Source organism: Anoplolepis gracilipes, chromosome 4 (assembly GCF_047496725.1).
Source record: "Anoplolepis gracilipes chromosome 4, ASM4749672v1, whole genome shotgun sequence".
Taxonomy (NCBI): Eukaryota; Metazoa; Arthropoda; class Insecta; order Hymenoptera; family Formicidae; genus Anoplolepis; species Anoplolepis gracilipes.
The window spans coordinates 10911893-10934652 of NC_132973.1; the positions used below are offsets into that span (position 1 = coordinate 10911893).

The 22760-nt window shown below is 30.8% G+C and overlaps 2 protein-coding genes and 1 long non-coding RNA gene across 4 annotated transcripts in view; 1 reads left to right on the forward strand and 2 right to left on the reverse strand.

Moving 5' to 3' along the window:
* The window catches only part of LOC140664403 (uncharacterized), a 118340-nt gene extending 117173 nt beyond the window's left edge, over positions 1-1167 (reverse strand). For both annotated transcript variants that reach the window (XR_012046449.1, XR_012046448.1), the window contains exon 1: positions 595-1167. This is a non-coding gene — a long non-coding RNA (uncharacterized lncRNA). The remainder of the gene's footprint in view (positions 1-594) is intronic.
* A 1496-nt stretch (positions 1168-2663) lies between these two features.
* On the forward strand, positions 2664-11987 carry Pvf1 (PDGF- and VEGF-related factor 1). The gene is made up of 6 exons (XM_072889478.1): positions 2664-3187; positions 6026-6131; positions 9045-9256; positions 9377-9478; positions 10086-10270; positions 10934-11987. Exons 1-6 carry the CDS (start codon positions 2909-2911, stop codon positions 11094-11096), a joined length of 1047 nt encoding a protein of 348 aa, XP_072745579.1. The 5' UTR covers positions 2664-2908; the 3' UTR covers positions 11097-11987.
* LOC140664401 (uncharacterized) lies at positions 6230-8886 on the reverse strand. Its single transcript, XM_072889477.1, has 3 exons — positions 8483-8886; positions 7728-8272; positions 6230-7352 (listed from the first exon to the last, which is right to left on the reverse strand). Exons 1-3 carry the CDS (start codon positions 8728-8730, stop codon positions 6844-6846), a joined length of 1302 nt encoding a protein of 433 aa, XP_072745578.1. The 5' UTR covers positions 8731-8886; the 3' UTR covers positions 6230-6843.
* Positions 11988-22760: the final 10773 nt, after the last annotated feature.

Here is a 22760-nt window from a genome sequence, read left to right on the forward strand (position 1 = left end):
ACACTTTTATTAATCTTGTTCCTAATACATTAATATTTTTAAAAAAATATTTAAATAATATCTGTATATGGTATTGAAAGTTTTTCCTAGCAAATTAATTAATATTTATAGGCACGAAATATTGGTTATTAAATTATATCTGAATTTGAAGTTCTAAACTTTGAGAGAGGAATTTGTTGCAAACATCAACATTATTTTCAATTTTATTAAAATGTTTTTTTACCTTTCGTAATTTATCTTGAGAAATATAAAATTGATAAGCGAGATGACTGATCAAGTGAGTTCAACTGTTGGTAATATCATAATAATTTTGGGAACAATAATGCTGCAATGGTAACATCGTAGAGTTTTTAGATGATCAAGTTAACTCGATTGTCGGTATTATTTCAGTAAGCACATATCAAGCATTTCGATAAAGCGCGGCAGATCGCGACACATACACACATCACACATATAGACACACGTACGACATGACTAGTCTTTCAAATATCCCGCCAAATATACCCACAATATATTTGCTTTTCTATCTACTTATTGTTAGTCATATATTAGAAAAAGAAAAAAATAAAAAATTAAATATATATATATACATACATATCTGATGATGATCAGGCGCCAACTGCATTTTCGCTGCACTTCGAAATTATAGTGTGGACTTCAAAGATAATCAGAAATATTTCGTCCAATGGGCACACGAAAGCATTAATATCCATAAAATCATCCATGATATTAACGTACGATTATACACTCAATGCGTTACAATTATCAACGTCCAACGCTTCACAAGGGACACTTGTGATAATTTATTACGCACAAAATTCATTTTAAAACAATATAACAATCTCAAAAAAAAAAAAAAAAAAAAATACAGAGTGATCCAAAAGCGATTCGTACGTCGCGACACGAGATTTTCGATAAATTGAAAAATAATACGACGATTCTCGACATATAAACCTAATAAACGCACTTGCGCGCGCGGCCTATCTTTGGTTATAATCGCGATATTAATTATACATAGTATATAGCACTTGTACGCGATGTTTAATACGTTACAAGGAACGCACGACACTACAAAAGACACTCGTGATACAACTATTCACTTTTATAAACACTAATAACCGCGAGAAATACGGAACGACTTGGACGCGACAAGTGTGACACTTGATGCCCGACGTATTTCGCGAGCGAGCGTGATTGAAGTAGCGGCGCGAACTTTAAGCGGTTTAACGTAACAATAAAACTAGGAATTATTTAAGTCTATTATAAGCGGTCTAAATATAGGGAATCGATCACATTAATTCATTTAATCTATATAGAATGTTTTAACAGAGAATTAACATTAATACGAAACGTACGGTAGAAATCAAATTCAAACAAACTCTACTACCTTTGATATCAAATGCGCGGGAAATATCCGCGCACAAACTACTAGCGCTACCTGTACGTGAGTAAGTAAATTATTTAGTCAAGCAATCATTTGGTAAGTAGATCATCTTTGATTATCTTACGAACATACATCTGTGGATATATATATATAGTTAGATAGCGCTAACAATCAGTTATTAATTTATAAAGCTCATTTATATTAATTTCCGAATTTCCTGTGATTTTATTTCGTTAAATGTTATTAATAAATCGCGTAAGTTATTTTTCGCAAGTGCTACCTGCTCTACTTGTGTATTTTATACAAGTATATTTTATTATATTGACTGCATCATTGGACAATTGAGATTTTCCGTTGATTTACCTTGAGATATAAGGTTATGAAAACTAATTCTTAGATTATATCGATTCTATATGCAAATTTACAACGCCTACTTGTGTGTCCATCCACATGTATGCACACAGTGCTTTCCCAGTATTAAAAAAAAAAAACCTTTGCTTATTACATTTCATTATTCTGCATCGCATGCATAGTTGATGTGTAACAGTAAATTATGACTATTTCCATGTGGATATTTTGAAATCTTTCGTAATATGCCTACTAATCTAAGTATTATAAATGTTATAGGATGTTATCAACACAAAAAAGAAATTTATGTATAATCTTTCGCTCATCTGGACAAGGATTATATCGAAAAACATTCCATGGTAAGTGTATACACAGTGCCCAAAAAAAAAAAAAAAAAACTTGTAAACTTTAGCTTTCTTTTAAGAATTTTAACATATTGTAAAATATTTATAAAATTAAAAATTTAATATTTTTACTTAAAAAAAAAATATATATATATATCATTTTTTATTTCACATATGTATGAATAATTAGTCGGAGTCTAATGTTATTGTTTATCTAATGCATACTGCCCATAAAGATTGTAAGGAATTAGAATACATGCATGTAAAAAAATATATACAATGAACGAAATTCGATAACTGAAAAATAGACGAGCGAAATAAACTTTATTATTTTATCACGCCCGTCTTTTCAGATCGTAAACATATCGTAAATTCGCAGAATAGAATTTTCCAGCTTATGCAAGGGATGCGTAATCTCTACATCGCGATTTTTTCCTTGCATTTTCATTGCAATAGACGTTTCGATCGAGAACGAATGCTGATCAATGTTACGCGAAAAAGTCACGCCGCTTATCTCCGCTGCGGTTCGTCCGAGCGCGCTCGCAATGCACGCCGCGCTCTCGTACGCATGTGTGTGTTTGTGAGTCGAGAAATACGCATGAGACGTGTTCGGCTCATCAGTCGATCGTGGCGCGAGCGCTTGGAACGCTCAGGTGTGCAGCTCGAACCAAGTGTTCAAAGAAACTCGGGAAAACTCGGTACAAAAAGCCGATTCGTATCTCAAAAGGAATTGGATAATAATCGGATAATAATTGAATAATAATCGAATAATAATAATAATAATCGTCCACGTAACATCTCTGTATTATTGCCAGTATCGACGTGAATTTTTATGTGCTTGTGTAAAGAGTGTATAGAGACAAATAGAAATCATCACGGAATTACGACAAAAATGCAATTCGACGCATCGTTTGACAATCAGCTGTTTTATTTCGGCGTGAGAATATTCATTCTCGCGATCGTTTGCGGCGGATTCGTCGTAGGACAAGTTATTAGCACTCAGTATCATGGCAATCCCGATCACATAGTCTTTCCCGGACCAGTTGGCTCGAGATCGAGGGCCCTTGAGAATAAACCCTCGGAGGGTTCCGCGAGTGGCAGTGATACGCTGGTAAATTGATTCACATACATTGATTCTTGTTATGTCGCATTAAATTAATTCAAATTATTTAAAATATAAATCAGATTATTTAATTCATATCTTTCTTTCTAATCTTGAATCAATTACGACGTATCGAAAAATTAAATGTAATAGCCGCAGGTAATAGTCATTATTTAATATATAAAAAAAACATAATAATTTAATAACAAAAAGGAAAATCTCTAAGCGTCCGCACATTTTACGTTATATAGTTGTAAAGACATAAAAAAATTGAATTAAAATGACATACGGTGCGCGTTGCAACACCTTCGTTTCCAAGACTCGCTTTCCTCAGAGAACGAAATGAAACGAAGGCCGAATTTGTCAATGTCGAGGATATTCTTTAGTGAAATAATCGCAATGCGCGCAATCGACATGTTTGTGATTCGCGGCACGACGTTCGCGGCTCGATGTAAAACCAATCGTACATCATCTCACCTTGCATGCAATTGTGTAAATACCAGATCGATTAGCTTGTTATCGATATCGATATATCGGTAACCCTATCGCTATTTTTTTGACGATACGCGAACTTCTAAAACGAAGGACAGAAATGTAGGATGGTAAATAATCCGATTGAGAGAGAGAAAACGTAGACGTAAGAATACAACGCGCAAGATAATGAATTCGCTTGCAACTGAAAAAATAACTGAATAAGCGAGTCGCTTGTCTTAGAAAAAAAAAATCTTTAAGTCAACAATATAATTATTAGTCTGTATAATTATAATATTATTACCGCGGATGAGTCAGTTAATGAAATCGAAAATGTTCAATAAAACATAATAGCGCCTAAGCGTTGAATGTAAGGCCTTGCTTCCTGGCAAGGTCGCAACCAGAGCTATCCCAAGAGTAAAGACTGGTCGTGGTCGTTATCATAAAGTCGTTCATTTAAGGTTTTCAGGGTTGTCAATATTTGAGTTCTTTTTACTCTTCGGCGAAATATTCGAAAGCCGATAGTTCAATGAGCAGATTTAGAATTTCTCGAGATTCTTGCATCAAAATGATTATTATTCCTAGAAAGTATAATATGTGTCCGACACGCAAAATATTTCTCGATTATGCAAATCGCGTAGAACGCGCGCAACTTGTTGTTTTAAAGTTTTACAAGCATTGTGTCTTGCCACTTGAAGAAATATTTGTTTTAAAATTCAAAAAAAAAGAAGCAATAGTATTTTCATTATTATATATATCACGTGAAAATATAGATAGCAAATTATATATATTTTGCAGGTAATATTTTGTAAGATTTGCATTAAATTTTGAAGCATATTTTTTGATAATTTAAATTTACAGAATTTGTTGAATTTTTTTTCTAAATTTAAATTTCCAATCAATCGTCAATTACATATTTTGTGTTTGAATTACACTTATCTTTGAAATCAGTACATATAATTTAAAAAACGTAAGATATTTAGACTATTAATGATTGTATAGATTAATATAATAAAGAAAGAAAGAGAGAGATGCGAAATATGCTTAACTTTTGTTAGATAGCTACGCTACTTTTTTACTACGTGATATAATCGCGATCCGACCTGTTTGAGAACCTGTTTGAACCATGATATCGAAGCTAATGATTTCGCACCCATTCAAAGCAGTGGCTATCAGTGACTAATAACATAGCGGTGTAATATTCCAAACTTACACTATATTATCTTTCATCTATAATCTACATATATTTATCAATGTAAACTATGCCGCTTTAATAAAAATGTCGAAATCCAGTAATAGAAATCCGATAGTTAAGCTATATGTAATTAAAATTTCTCTTGTACAACACAGACTATAAAACTACATCTTTTCCATTTTTACGTGTTATTCACAAGCATTCTTCATTATAATTCATTATAAAAAATTTAAAATTCCATACAATTACTTTTTCAAAAAAAATAAAAACACGTATTAAGACTTATTTTATTTTAAATGCAGTAAAAAAATAATTAAAGCGAACAAGTTGCGATTTTCTCCAAAAAAAAAAAAAAAAGAGAAAACAGAATCTTTGCATAATATATGGATCATTGACCGATATTCATATTTAGCAAAGATAATTTTCTCCTTAGTCACAGTATCCGCGAATGAACAATATGATTCACAGTTTACGGGAATATCCCGATCGAAGGATTCACTTTTATGTTTATCTTTGAATTAATATTTATGAGATTGTGGAAAGAAATAATCGATTACTTTAGCACACATACGATCCATTAAAATTTATGTTTTCTCTATTTCTTTTTAATCTCGAACATTTATCATTTGTCACATAATTGCACGCACATAATAGAAATAAACTTGAGAAATCTTCATTTTAAATTTATCTTTTCTTACGCAATTAAATTTTCCGGAATAGCTGATGCAGGAAAAACGCACTAATGCTACCCATGGATTAATAAAATTAATAATCATCAGGTCTTAAAAAATTTTATTGAAATATAATCGATTATTTCTCTCTCTTTGATGTCGCTAGTATATAATACTATGTATAATAGTAAATAAACATTAAATTTGCTTCTTACAAATAACAGAGAAAATTCGTCATTCGATTACAAAATAACAAAAACTTTTAATATTTTTATCTTTAACCTTGAAATAAATGGTAGAAATGGTAAAAAAATGGTAGAACCATAAGTTGTTGTCATTAGTTACATATTGGTAATCCTTTATGACTCTTTCATCGTTATCAGATTTTGATTAGATTATTGATGACTCATTAAGATATTACAGAAAATAGCTACATTTATATACAACACATGCGATTTATTTTATAAAAATATGTGTGTACTTATCTTGTAAAAATATCTTATTTTTCAGATACCGCTCGATTTAGCCATTAGATTAAATTCTATAGAATCGTCAGACGAGTTTTTGCAGCTTCTTCAAGGTGTTCCACAAGATCAAAAGGAATATACATTAAACAGTAAGTTGAATTTATCCGATGTCACTTCTTTATCAATGATAAATAATAATCCTGAAAATGGATCCTATCATAAAAGTATAAAACAAATTGGGATCTACTTGTTACAAATTCTATTTTATTAAATAAAAGAGCATCGAAATTAAAACTCAATGTCACAACTTACTATTGTTACAAAAATTAAAAAATATATTGCCGTTTAATCATATAATAATATTTCGAAAATATATTGATATCGTAATATCGCGTAATTATATGCGCAATTGAATGCAATTATCAGAAAAAAAATCGTTTATCGAGATGCAATAAAACTACTGCGATCGTGATAAAATCAATATTTTCTAACAATAAACAGAAATACAAATTAATTTGCAGTGGTATATTTATTCTACTGTTTATACAAACGCGCGGTTATCAATGTATACTGAGATCATCCTGTAAATACACGTGGATCTCGTATGCGTTCTCATACTTTTGGATGCAGTATCGTAAGCTTTTGAAAAATGTATGTTACATGCTTTTATACAAGTCTAAAATACATTGTAGGAATTTTGTAAGAGTTTAATGGTTTTTCGCAGGATATAGTTTTCTATTGTAATGAATAAAATTCATCGAAGCGTGTCCGATCAATTCGCCTGATAATACTATACATGTAGTTATAGAAACAAAGTTTAATCGCACACCTTATTGAATCGTACAAATTTGTGCACTAGCTTTATTCTGTATCTGTTATTTCTTGCGCAATAAATTGATTTTGTTCAACTTGTGTATAAATGATCATGTGAATTCGATACATGACATTAAGAGGTGGTTTTTTATCCGGATAATCCAAAATCAATTTATTGTTCATGTAACGCACACAAGATTGTGCGTTGTATTTCTTTTGCCTCTCGACTTCGAAATATTTTAGAAACTCTTCGCGATCCTTTGAGAAATTTACAGGTTTCAAATAACCGTTGAAATAGTTTATATCTCGTATTAATGTATTGCTAGGTCGGATTGCCTCTTCAAGACTTGGTATTTTTTGTATTTTATATGCATTGCGGTTTACCACAGTGGAAGGATTTAAACGATCGGTAGAACAATCACTTTTCTGCGTGGATTTTTTCACAATTTTTGGAGCTTCGTTATCGATTAAAAGCGAATACGCGATCTGTAATTTGCATTTTCGTTTCCAATTCTTCTTTTTCCAGATTTTTGACCAATCATATAAAAATAGAGAATCTAAAATTTAATGAATAATATTTTTTAAGTATTTAGTAAATAGACTAAATAGTATTTTTAAATATAAAGTTTAATATGTTAATATTTAACATTTACTATCGATAAAACATTTAAAAATAAATATGAATCTATAATTTATCTTTTTATAATTTAATTTATTATTTTATAAATATAGAGCTTTTGTAAAAATGTTTAATCAGTTTTTATATAATTATTATTGTTTTATATTTAACTTTTATAAAACAAAATATTATCTATATTTCAAAATTTTTTGTTTAATGGATTTCTAATCTTATCTTTTCGTATATTATTCGTATTATTAATTCTATATCTATATATCTTTTGTATATTTTGTATATTTTGTGTGTATACTACCTTCTCGTATATTTGTCCGCAAAAATTTTATTGTTCCATTTGCCTCCAGGTACTTAGTCGTACCAGCTTCAACAATAACAGGTCCATCTCCTTGACCACACTCTGTGTTGATAGCTCTGATGGTTGGTGCCATTTCCTCTTTCAATTCTGTCCTATTAATGTTCTGTATCTTCTCGACGTTAGCTTGAGACGTAATCTCAGGCTCGAAAAGATTACAGAGATCATTCTTGTTAAGATCATAACTTTGATGATCCTTTTTAGCGATTGCATTTGCACTAATTTCATTTTGATTCGCATCAATATTTACATTCACGTCATCACAAGCTGTCATTATTTCCAGTTTGTACATATCCCCCGTGATGTTAAATACGGTATTCTTACGTACGGAAGTTGCATCGTTTCCGTTTTCTTCCTGATTAAAATCTATTGCGTTTTCATAGTTCATTGACATTTCAGTCTCGTGTGATTCGCGAGTTAGTTCTTCACGAGAACAATAACTCGTGTGGGTTTCACACTTGGCGTTTTCATCTAAAAATTCTTTCGACCTACGCGAAAAGTTGGATATGCGTCTTTATTTGATGTAAAAAGTGTTACGTTTTTAAATAAATTAAGCGCTAAATATAACTTATGTAGGTTGAATATTGTAAATTAATTTTTGAAAAAGATATGAAAATTTTATAAATCTAAACAACGTAAAATACAATGCGATGAAAGTGCGAATTTATTGTTTTTTTTTTAATATTATATATTCTCACCGGTTCGATTGTTCCTCCTCACAAGTGGTGATATCTAAAATTGGCATAATGTCGTGAAACATATGAGAAGATTCCGTTCTATGGGACGCGATAAAAGCAGCTACATTTTTTCTCCCCGTAATGTTTTTTCCAAACCATTTGAGCACCACATTTTTTGCAAGATGATCCTTCAAACCGGGAGTTATTCCATCGGCCAACATGAAATAATTATTTGCAACTGAAATCGCTTGAGCACGTTCGTTGGTCATTTTCGCGCACGAAAAAGATAACGCAAATAGAGAAAATTTAATATCGATTTAGTCACCTAATTTTACTTGTCGGTAAACAAGCTATTTATTTTAGGAACATAACTTATTGTATCACGGTTAGACTAGATACTGTTTTGTCAACCTTATCTTATTCGAAGTGTCACATAATAACACCAAATGTTTACATACATAAAAGGAAGAAAAAAAATGTACCGGTACCTGGTTCAAAATGAATATCCACAATATTCCTAAGATATGAAAATCCTTGAAACCTTTTCGCTAGGATTGATTGAATACAAAAACGAATATTTCAGGTAGATTCGGCGAAGGCGAGCAACGATCGAACGCAGAGAGACCGAAACAGGCCAAGTGTGTGCCCGAGTTGCAACCCGTTTCTTTAAAAATGGACGACGATCCTTCGACGATTGTCTTCCCATCCTGTACACGGATTAAAAGATGCGGCGGTTGTTGCGGTAGCTCCCTGCTCTCGTGTCAGCCAACAGCCACGGAAATTCGAAACTTCGAGGTAATCGATCGTCATCGAGTTGAAGAGTACGAAAAAGAACGCGCTTATTATTATAAACAGCCAAATCGAAAGAAAACCATGTTTATTAAACATTTCTTATTCGTTTGTCTCGGTTTTAAGGTGGTCGTGGCGACGCTAGATGAAATGAGATACGCGGGTCGGCAAATTGTGCCGTTGGAGGAGCACATTAAATGCAACTGTGACTGCATAATCAAAGAGGAGGTAATTTGATGACAACCGATAATTGGCGGATAATTGTTGCCTTCCTACTTAACCGGGCCGTGCGGTTTCGCACCTCACACATATCGCATCTCATTGTATTGTTTTTCACGCGACAGATGTATGTGAAAGCGATTTACGTCAGCTAGTTGACTGAAAAGAACACGAACTCCTCTCGTGCTTTCAAATATGTTAACAATGCATGAAAATACATTAGAAACAAAAAGTATAATAGGCGAGCCAAAAGCGTGAATCATTTTATCTTCATCTCGCTTGTCCTTCAAATGCAAAAGTAACGTTTTCATTACATGTCATATAAAAAAAGTTAGTTAAAAAAAATGTACATATACGTTTTTATTAAATTAATATTATATTTTAAGATATTTATGACACGTGTAGTGCAATATTTAAGTCAAAATAAGCTTCGACAATTTCTCAATTTCGTTGATTACGTATTACTACAATTGACACTTCCTTGTAACGTGCAGACGCTCGTAAAGTGTGTCAATGCGTTGGACAAGCAAAATTTAGTTGTATTTAAGCGCGCGCGCGCGCAAAGTGTTGACATTCTTTTCGTCGATGATTCATACTGTATTGCTTTTTACCGTAGCATTGCAACGACAAACAGCAGTACGATCCGCACAATTGTAAATGCATCTGTAACAACGTCGACGAGGCGGAGAAGTGCCGGAAGGACAATGACACAAAGTTCTGGAACCCGGAGCTTTGCATTTGCTCGTGCAGAGCTATCGAGCCATGCAGCACCGGATATTACTTCAACAACAACACGTGCAGGTGTGAACGGACAGAATAGAGGACTCTTCTAAAGGAATAAGCCGTCTTCCCTTTTCCACTGCACTTTTTACTATTCTGTTATGACTTGAAAGCCATGCGCGAACGCACCAATCTATTCACCGAAATATTTTTGACTTATTTCGGTTATCCATTTAGTTTTGCACGAAATTTTTGCAAGTTTCATGCCTTATATCTTATCTGTAAATCTTAGTCATACATCCTGTGTTGTTTGTGCTTTCCTTCTTGCACGGAGTGAAATTACTTTCGATTCTTTTTTCTTTCTTTCTCTCTCTATTTGACGTTTTCTTCAAGCAAAATAACGGACAAGATTGAAATGAAGACTCGCTTTTATTTATCAAAGTTTTTTGTTATTTCCTTGCCATAGTTACTAAAATAATTATATTATAATATATAATTCATGTGATATATATATATTGAATTAATACGTAACATTAAAGGTGGAATGTTTTTGTATTTTACTAACACAATGACTGTCGCTTTAAAAAAATCTTTGAAAGATAATGAAAATATGGAAAAGGAAATTGAGAATCTGAGCTAAATATATGTGAATAACAATCTACGCTATCCTTTTGGTTTAGTTTGAGCACAAAATTACCGTATTCACTTTGCAATTCATTCGCAACGTAACCGTAAATGTTCCAGATGTGGACCAATAGTAATGTCTAGACCAGTAAATAGATTAATATCCAGAGGTTCGAATTACAATTTCTCTAACCGTCGGCCCGAAAACGTGCCGCCTGTGATAATCCCATTGGACCCATCGGATCCTAGAAGAAAGCACAAGGAGGATCCAGAATCCAAGTGACACAGAATTGGGACAAACGTACGAATTACAAGACTGCTAAAACGTATTCACAGTCACTTTGTTACTATCTTTGTTACATAGACAAGACTTGTCATTGATTCGATGCCTCGGAACTGGTAGAGCGAATTATTTTATTCGACCATTCATTAAATTGTTACAATTTTATCACAAATATGTTACAGATTCTATAAACTTTTAGTATTGGTGCGTTCGCAATCCATAAAATAGTATAGCCATTGCCAGGTCTGCGATTTAGTAGTGCCAGAAATATTACATTTTATTTATAATTCCAAGCTATAGTAGACTAACACGAGCTTTCCTAGTTCCAAGGTGTTAAGCTATTATGTATTTACTGTTAATTAAAGATCAAAAAACATTGTGATACAATAAGAAAAGAATTATCCATAAAAATAAAGTATTCTGTTATTTATATCATAAAATTGTTTTTATATTTATTATTACAAACTAAGAAATTACTATTATTTACTTTACTTATTATATATAATATATGACAATAAATTAATGGACAAGACTTTTGCTTACATATATTTATCAATTAATATTTACAGCTAAGTCATTAATAACATGAATTTCTTAGTATTACGGTTTCTCACTGCTGCATTGAATTGTATCAAAATAGAAAAACTATATATGTGCTCTTCCTGTTATAAATATAATCATTTAAGAGTGATGACATATTAAAAACTGCAGTAAAAACTAGTGTTTCAAGCATAAGCATTATGGGATAAATAGTTGACAAATGAAGATTAATCAAATAATATTAATAAACATGTATCTAAAGAGTCTGCAAACTTTAGCATGATTTTAAATAAATATTGCGAAACATGTTAATTTTGTTATATCACAAAACAAAGAATACAAGATAAATAATTAACAAATCAAGATTAATCAAATATCATATCTGAGAAATCTGCCAAACTTAAATAGGATTTTAGATAAATATTGCAAAACATCTTGTTACATTGCATGAAAAAGTGCTATATGATTAATCAAAAATATGAGATAAATAATTGACAAATCAAGATTAATTAAATATCATATCTAAGGAATCTGCCAAACTTAAATAGGATTTTAGATAAATATTGCAAAATATCATACTAATCTTGTATCATACGATGAGTAAATAAGCAAAAAAAAGCATACGTCTATATAATTGTTACACTAGTCATTGCTTCTCTTTAATGGATGTATCTTCTATATCCATTACAATCTGATTTATTCCTTTCTTATGTTTTTCAACTTTTTGCAAATAGGAAACAACATTCTTATTAATCCTTAAGATCTCGCTGTAACTCTCGCTCATAGATTCAATAGATTTGGTTATATGACCTAAAAAGAAAAAAATATATTCTAACATGTAACATTATATATCAAAGCATGTAGTCTCAAGAGTTTTCACAAGTTTTTAATAATCTGTAAAACATAATTTTATAAAAAAATTTAGCTTTTTCTCCATGGCTTTTCCTCGTGCAGTGTCTGTATTTTTTTCTTCATACGTCAAACGATCATAAAAGCCACGTGAGAAAATGTTAACACACATTTTCAATAAATTTCTTACCAATAGAAGACGCAATTTCTGTAATAGCCATTTCGTTCGTAAACTTGGATCGTTTCCTTTGCTGTTCTATAATATCATCATTATATGACATATTGTTATCTTGCACGCATATTGTACACTAAGCAATCCGTGATATTCTTATAAAATTTGTACAAAAAGTACATTGATCGAGGATTTCAAGATATTTCTTAGCAAAAAGGCGCGAAAACAATCATCACCATTCAACCATGTTATACCAGAGAGAAGCTTGAGAGACGTCACGGTTTTACGTGATCCCTGAAAGCGATACGCCCTCTGTGGACATAAAAACATGGACCTTGAACTACATAGCCAATGTCCACGAATGTTCTCAATGGATAACACATAATGTGCACAGTTTTGGTTGCGATCCATGCTATGTTCACAAAATTTATTAACACATTTTGCTTATTCACTTTCACCTAAAAATAATTTGTTATTTCTCCACACTGGCAATAATTTACTTTTAATATCAAATAACCATGTAAATATTGTCAATATTCTAATTTTGCCAATAATATTTTGATTTTTGGTAATTCTTTTTCTTTTATTAAACGCTATTTTTACATTCTACATTTTACAAATTAAAACTTATTTTATATGAAAAAAAAATTTTCATTCAACAATTTAATAATTTAGAGTATTATATTGTTCTACAAATACAATAATAAACTATTAGATATCAATAGATTCAATTAAATGAAATAAAAATCAGATATATTATATGTATACGTATATATACAAAATTTTTTTAATTAGAGAAAAATGTTACTTATATAAGTAAAAATTGTCCGAATTATATCGTGTTCGCTGTCATAATCGTAAAAATTTCATTAATTTTTATTAGATATTATTTTAAAAAAGATAAAATAAAAAATAAAAGTTTTAATTTTTACTTGACAAGCATTTTAATTTATATCGCTAAAGCATTAGAGCTAAAAGAAGGTCCTCGCTAAATATTTAATCGTATAAATTCTTGTATTACTAATAAAAAGTTGATGCGAGATACTTTCTGTAACAACTAATCGTGATTTGAAAAAAAAAGGAAAATTACTTATCTAAATTAATTAACCCATTATTGTTGCAGACCCAGATTACCCAGATTATTGTTGCAAGAAACTTTTATGTAACTATATATATATGATATATGAATACATATTTATAATATAATTTTATTTTATTTAATTACGGTAATTCTATTCATCAGTTGACTCATTTAATTCATCTACTTGTCGCTTTGAATTTACAATTTTAAGAGCAGGATATTTGCGGCGTTTGATATATTAATTTCGGGAAAAGAAACTTTATTAATTAATGTTAATTAATGCCGATTATCCAATTGGCATACTTGTACGCGATTATTAATATTTAATTCTAAACTTTATATTTTATTTTTAGCTCTAATGCTTTAACGATATAAATTAAAATGCTTGTCAAGTAAAAATTAAAACTTTTATTTTTTATTTTATTTTTTTTTTAAATAATATTATGTATATTATGTGTTATCCATTGAGAACATAAACTTTATATTAACTTAATATTTTACTTTAGAATATATACTCATATTTTTGTGCGATCGATATCAATATCAATCGGCGAATGTCGCGGGGTTATGCGCGCTTTGATGGACGGAAGGCCCCGACCGATCGATTTGACGGCGCGTATCGATTCGGGTATGGATCCGCGGGTGGATCGTGGTTGACGGCTTCTCGCGGGGCGCGGTTTTGTCGGCTAGTTCGGGTGGCCGACAAGATGGCCGGGAACGGAAAGGACCGCTTTGCTCGAGACTCGTAGAGCGCTTGAATATGATTAAAAAATGGGCGCTCTGCGTCTCTGCCCATTGTCCGGCGGGTGTTGGCCGGGTAACGAGGGCGCGGGGTAATTTCGTTACGCGCATTATGGCCAGAATTGACCACGTATTTTCAGCCAGTTGGACCTACCTTTTGTTGTTCCTGGCTATTCATTCTGACTCGATTTCTACGAGCCAAGAATTGGAGGAAGAAAAATAACTTCTTCTACTGCCGGTAATAATTATCACCGGCAAATAAGACGACTTATATTCATTTAGGATCGTATGATATTATAATACAATCGTTTTGTAAATGCGTATCATTAGTCGTCGAAAGTTGCAAAAGATATATAACAAATATAATCATGTATATACCGAAAAAATTGTACTCAAAATGTAGACTTTATAAGCCTTCTTAATAGATATTCTTAATAAACAAGAATAATTTTTTACCGTGATATATTTTAAAACACCTAATTTATAATGAAATTAAAACTATTGTATATATTAATATATTATATATATTTAACTTGTCAAAATTTTAATAAATAGCAAATGTCCATTTGTAAAATTGCTTTTTTTTGTTATTGGGATTCATAATCTCAAATATTAAATAATATAATGATAAGAAAATATTCTATTCAGTATATATATTCTTACTTGCTAAGAATATCTGAAAGTACTCTTTAGAAGATTTCTCTCTTAAACTAATTGTAAGAAGATCTTCTTACTGTTTATTTTAAAGAAATATATTATAAAGTTAAATAAAATATTCTTAAGCTGAGAATATAATTTTTTCGGTGTACGTAAAATATATTAGCATGCATATCAATCCCTCTGTCGGCGGGTCATTAAACATTTGTATCTTTAAAATTGTTTTATAAAAATCTAATATATATAATTAAAATAAATATTTTATGTATGTCTTGCATAAAACCGGAATAAATCATATATTTTTATTTTTTTTAATATTTTTCTTTTTCTCTCAATTTTAATATACAAATGGTATATCTATTTTAACAAAAGTTAAAAGAAAAGTAAATGAAAAATGTAATATAAAATTTTCTCTTGGAATACGTACAAAAAGAAATTTTTTTATAATCTAAAATTGACCCAGAGTACGGCATGCATGCATTCCGCCGTTCGAGGGTTAAAGCAACGAATTTATCTACAATCTACATCTTTATCTACAAGTCTATTAATCTACATCTACAAATTTCTACACAAATCCGTTGCTTTAAAATATAATAAAAGCTTTTTATCACTCACCGACACTGATGTGCAACAGCGGAGTTGTTGATATTGAATCTATACGTTGTCTGTAACATACAAATATAAAATATAAATTATAGCAGCGCTTAAAATAATTAATATTCAAGAATTTATTATTATATATACTCATCAAATTATTATTATGTACTCATCAAATTTTATATTCAATGCGTACAATAATAAGCAGATATATAAATATCGAATAATTATATAATTAAAAAAAAGAACTATTTTTTAAATAAATAGACTTTTATAAGATTTATGTAAAAGTCTTTATCTCTGAGTTTCTCTTGTTGAAATCAATCAACTAAATAAACTGAATTAAATCATATACGTGATTTATAATAATTAATCTACAAATAATAATATACAAATTATATTTACCCTGGGGTTGCTCCGCCGATGCAGGATGCCTCTCCTAGGCCTCCTCCTCCTCTCAGATTGTAAGGGACGTCAGGAATTATTGTTTTATACGCGCGATATACTTTTTTTAATTTATTGAAACCGCACAAAAATAAAATTGCGCAATATTTTAAACCGTACAAAAGTAAAAACGCGCGATAGTTTGACGGCACTCCCGCACTTTTACGCGCGATACTTTGACGGCACTCCCGAATTTCGCAAATCCCATCGAACGATCGAAAATCCCATTTTATCAGGCGCGAGAATCATACTTGGAGTCGACAGGTCGGGCACGATCAAACTCCAACGAAAGAAAGATTAAAATCAGGATAAATGAACGAAAATACGATCACGATCGCGACGAATGTCAAAAACAATAGCGTTCTATATGTCACTAAGATCGAATGTTATTATTTTATTTCGGAGTCATTTTAGACGTACTTTAACACGTTAAGATTAATCGTAATATTATTACATATTATTCGTATTATTATTACGTATTATCGTCGCGAGAAACTTGTACACGGCGCGCTCGACCTCGAAGTGACCGAACGCGAGACGCACATGCCGGCGCAGACGTCGGAGTAAAAACACGTGCGCACACTACGTCCGCCCAAGTCGAAATGAATGACTCACCGCTGTCACGAGTCGCGTACGCCGTGGTCTCCCCTCCTCTTACCACCTCTTACTATGGAATGCGTGACGTCAACACAAGGTCGAGTATGCTCATTTATCCCGCAGGAAGAGCGATACCTTCTTTGCGAAATATGTTTTCCTAATAAATATGGAAAATTTAAAGAATTATTTATAAAACAACAATTTCATTCTAATTATTTAAACACGTTTCCCATTCCTTACATAGGTCGCGTTCGGGGAGACACTATTAGCACTAACAGCGTCGTTCACATAAATTTGGAAAAATAAAAAATGTCTTTAAATAATTAGAATGAAATTGTTGTTTTATAAATAATTCTTTAAATTTTCCAAATTTATGTGGACGACGCTGTTAGTACTAATAGTATCTCCCCGAACGCGACCTATGTAAGGAATGGGAAACGTGTTTAAATAATTAGAATGAAATTGTTGTTTTATAAATAATTCTTTAAATTTTCCATATTTATTAGGAAAACATATTTCGCAAAGAAGGTATCGCTAAGATCCGCGGAAAGAACGATACCTTGTTTGCGAAATATGTTCTCTCAATAACTCAGAAGCGAATTTTCGAGCATTTTAAGATATATTACTGCTCGTGAAGTACATTGCCGATATTTATGTAAAATATTTTATTAATAAAAATTGAACTTTCGAGGAGATTAGAAGACACATATTATTAATCGCGTACGAGTATGTCAATTGCATAATCGGCATTAATTAACAAAAATTAATAAAGCTTCTTTTCCCGAAATTAATATATCAAACGTTCTGCTTTTATAATTGTAAATTCAAAGCGACAAATAGATGAATTAAATGAGTCAACTGATGAATAGAATTACAGTAATTAAATAAAATAAAATTATATATTATAAATATGCATTTATATATCATATATATAGTTATATAAGTGTCTCTTGCAACAATATACTCGGTTAATTAATTTCGATGCCTTATTAAAAATTAAAGATAAGACATAGCCAGAAAGATATGTGATGAGAATGCTAGAAGGATGCGAAAAGAAAGAAATCAGAAAGTCAATAAGATATTGCGAGATGTTCCGCGGTAAACGAAATTCGAATTCTCTATTCGATCAAAAATCGAAAAGATTGATTAGCTATCGATCGAGTCTGCATGAATTATTCAGTTCAGAAAATTAGAAACGCCATACCGAAATAAGATAATGTATTCGCAAAGAATGAATATGATATAAAATTTAATATAAAATATATTACAAAATGTATAAAATACATTGTAAAATGTTATACAAAATACATATTATATATAATTAATTCAATGTTACATATAGAGAATTAATTATATTAAAAATATATTTTACAAAATTTAATTAAAACGTCACCGAGAAAGGCAATTAGGAGCTAGCACAGGTGTATACAAAATTTAATATAAAATATAATTTTAATTTTTAATTCAAAATAATTTTATTACATGGAATTATACGAAATATCCAAAATTGATCTATATAATTTATTAGAAATTTTTAAAACATAATTGATATAGTCTATATCACGACCAAAAGATCGAATTATTAATAAATTTATCGATACGTCTTTCTCAATTAAGAAAACCTAGAATTTTAATGGAATTTTATGTTATTGTACGTATTCTTCCATTTCGTGTAATTTTACTTTTTACAACAAGTATATAATAAATATAATTCATACATATAATATAACGCAACTTAAATCTATCTTTTACGCAATAATATCTTATACTATTTTAATAATGTAATATATTATTTAAAATTCATATTTAATGTTCGTATAATCTTATGCAATATAATATATAACATATCATAAATACAATGTTATACCTGTATAATATACATTTTAATATAAAAGATATGCATATAATATACATATTATATACGTACATACAATAAGTTACATGTACAATAAATAAGTTACATTTTTTTACGTTTTTCATAATTAAACTAAATTTTATTATAAATATAATATTAATTTTTACCTAATAATGTTTTAATACTTTTTTTTACAGTTTTTATATATAATTTATATTTAATTAATTTTTCATTTTATTGAAAAAAATATTAAATTTTTATATTTTTACAATTTGATATTATCTTATATTTTTTTCCTTAAAAATAAATTTAATTTTATAATAGCTATACTTTTTCTTTTATTAAATTTTATGTTTTTTTTTAACTGTCTTAATAGCCCTAGCAGACCTAATTCTACTAGCTACATCAGCAAAAATCCGATAAAACAAGATTTGGGGAGTCCTAATTGGAAATTTGCGATTACATATTTCTTACGCATTGTGGCCAGAATTGACCACGTATTTTCAGCCAGTTGGACCTACCTTTTGTTGCTCCTGGCTATTCATTCTGACTCGATTTCTACGAGCCAAGAATTGGAGGAAGAAAAATAACTTCTTCTACTGCCGGTAATAATTATCACCGGCAAATAAGACGACTTATATTCATTTATCTTATGATATTATAATACAATCGTTTTGTAAATGCGTATCATTAGTCGTCGAAAGTTGCAAAAGATATATAACAAATATAATCATGTATATACCGAAAAAATTGTACTCTAAATGTAGACTTCATAAGGCTTCTTAATAGATATTCTTAATAAATAAGAATAATTTTTTACCGTGATATATTTTAAAACACCTTATTTATAATGAAATTAAAACTATTGTATATATTAATATATTATATATATTTAACTTGTCAAAATTTTAATAAATAGCAAATGTCCATTTGTAAAATTGCTTTTTTTTGTTATTGGGATTCATAATCTCAAATATTAAATAATATAATGATAAGAAAATATTCTATTCAGTATATATATTCTCACTTGCTAAGAATATCTGAAAGTACTCTTTAGAAGATTTCTCTCTTAAACTAATTGTAAGAAGATCTTCTTAGTGTTTATTTTAAAGAAATATATTATAAAGTTAAATAAAATATTCTTAAGCTGAGAATATAATTTTTTCGGTGTACGTAAAATATATTAGCATGCATATCAATCCCTCTGTCGGCGGGTCATTAAACATTTGTATCTTTAAAATTGTTTTATAAAAATCTAATATATATAATTAAAATAAATATTTTATGTATGTCTTGCATAAAACCGGAATAAATCATATATTTTTATTTTTTTTAATATTTTTCTTTTTCTCTCAATTTTAATATACAAATGGTATATCTATTTTAACAAAAGTTAAAAGAAAAGTAAATGAAAAATGTAATATAAAATTTTCTCTTGGAATACGTACAAAAAGAAATTTTTTTATAATTTAAAATTGACCCAGAGTACGGCATGCATGCATTCCGCCGTTCGAGGGTTAAAGCAACGAATTTATCTACAATCTACATCTTTATCTACAAGTCTATTAATCTACATCTACAAATTTCTACACAAATCCGTTGCTTTAAAATATAATAAAAGCTTTTTATCACTCACCGACACTGATGTGCAACAGCGGAGTTGTTGATATTGAATCTATACGTTGTCTGTAACATACAAATATAAAATATAAATTATAGCAGCGCTTAAAATAATTAATATTCAAGAATTTATTATTATATATACTCATCAAATTATTATTATGTACTCATCAAATTTTATATTCAATGCGTACAATAATAAGCAGATATATAAATATCGAATAATTATATAATTAAAAAAAAGAACTATTTTTTAAATAAATAGACTTTTATAAGATTTATGTAAAAGTCTTTATCTCTGAGTTTCTCTTGTTGAAATCAATCAACTAAATAAACTGAATTAAATCATATACGTGATTTATAATAATTAATCTACAAATAATAATATACAAATTATATTTACCCTGGGGTTGCTCCGCCGATGCAGGATGCCTCTCCTAGGCCTCCTCCTCCTCTCAGATTGTAAGGGACGTCAGGAATTATTGTTTTATACGCGCGATATACTTTTTTTAATTTATTGAAACCGCACAAAAATAAAATTGCGCAATATTTTAAACCGTACAAAAGTAAAAACGCGCGATAGTTTGACGGCACTCCCGCACTTTTACGCGCGATACTTTGACGGCACTCCCGAATTTCGCAAATCCCATCGAACGATCGAAAATCCCATTTTATCAGGCGCGAGAATCATACTTGGAGTCGACAGGTCGGGCACGATCAAACTCCAACGAAAGAAAGATTAAAATCAGGATAAATGAACGAAAATACGATCACGATCGCGACGAATGTCAAAAACAATAGCGTTCTATATGTCACTAAGATCGAATGTTATTATTTTATTTCGGAGTCATTTTAGACGTACTTTAACACGTTAAGATTAATCGTAATATTATTACATATTATTCGTATTATTATTACGTATTATCGTCGCGAGAAACTTGTACACGGCGCGCTCGACCTCGAAGTGACCGAACGCGAGACGCACATGCCGGCGCAGACGTCGGAGTAAAAACACGTGCGCACACTACGTCCGCCCAAGTCGAAATGAATGACTCACCGCTGTCACGAGTCGCGTACGCCGTGGTCTCCCCTCTCTTACCACCTCTTACTATGGAATGCGTGACGTCAACACAAGGTCGAGTATGCTCATTTATCCCGCAGGAAGAGCGATACCTTCTTTGCGAAATATGTTTTCCTAATAAATATGGAAAATTTAAAGAATTATTTATAAAACAACAATTTCATTCTAATTATTTAAACACGTTTCCCATTCCTTACATAGGTCGCGTTCGGGGAGATACTATTAGTACTAACAGCGTCGTCCACATAAATTTGGAAAATTTAAAGAATTATTTATAAAACAACAATTTCATTCTAATTATTTAAACACGTTTCCCATTCCTTACATAGGTCGCGTTCGGGGAGATACTATTAGTACTAACAGCGTCGTCCACATAAATTTGGAAAATTTAAAGAATTATTTATAAAACAACAATTTCATTCTAATTATTTAAACACGTTTCCCATTCCTTACATAGGTCGCGTTCGGGGAGACACTATTAGCACTAACAGCGTCGTTCACATAAATTTGGAAAAATAAAAAATGTCTTTAAATAATTAGAACGAAATTGTTGTTTTATAAATAATTCTTTAAATTTTCCAAATTTATGTGGACGACGCTGTTAGTACTAATAGTATCTCCCCGAACGCGACCTATGTAAGGAATGGGAAACGTGTTTAAATAATTAGAATGAAATTGTTGTTTTATAAATAATTCTTTAAATTTTCCATATTTATTAGGAAAACATATTTCGCAAAGAAGGTATCGCTCTTCCTGCGGGATAAATGAGCATACTCGACCTTGTGTTGACGTCACGCATTCCATAGTAAGAGGTGGTAAGAGAGGGGAGACCACGGCGTACGCGACTCGTGACAGCGGTGAGTTATTCATTTCGACTTGGGCGGACGTAGTGTGCGCACGTGTTTTTACTCCGACGTCTGCGCCGGCATGTGCGTCTCGCGTTCGGTCACTTCGAGGTTGAGCGCGCCGTGTACAAGTTTCTCGCGACGATAATACGTAATAATAATACGAATAATATGTAATAATATTACGATTAATCTTAACGTGTTAAAGTACGTCTAAAATGACTCCGAAATAAAATAATAACATTCGATCTTAGTGACATATAGAACGCTATTGTTTTTGACATTTGTCTCGACTTCGTCGCGATCGTGATCGTATTTTCGTTCATTTATCCTGATTTTAATCTTTCTTTCGTTGGAGTTTGATCGTGCCCGACCTGTCGACTCCAAGTATGATTCTCGCGCCTGATAAAATGGGATTTTCGATCGTTCGATGGGATTTGCGAAATTCGGGAGTGCCGTCAAAGTATCGCGCGTAAAAGTGCGGGAGTGCCGTCAAACTATCGCGCGTTTTTACTTTTGTACGGTTTAAAATATTGCGCGATTTTATTTTTGTGCGGTTTCAATAAATTAAAAAAAGTATATCGC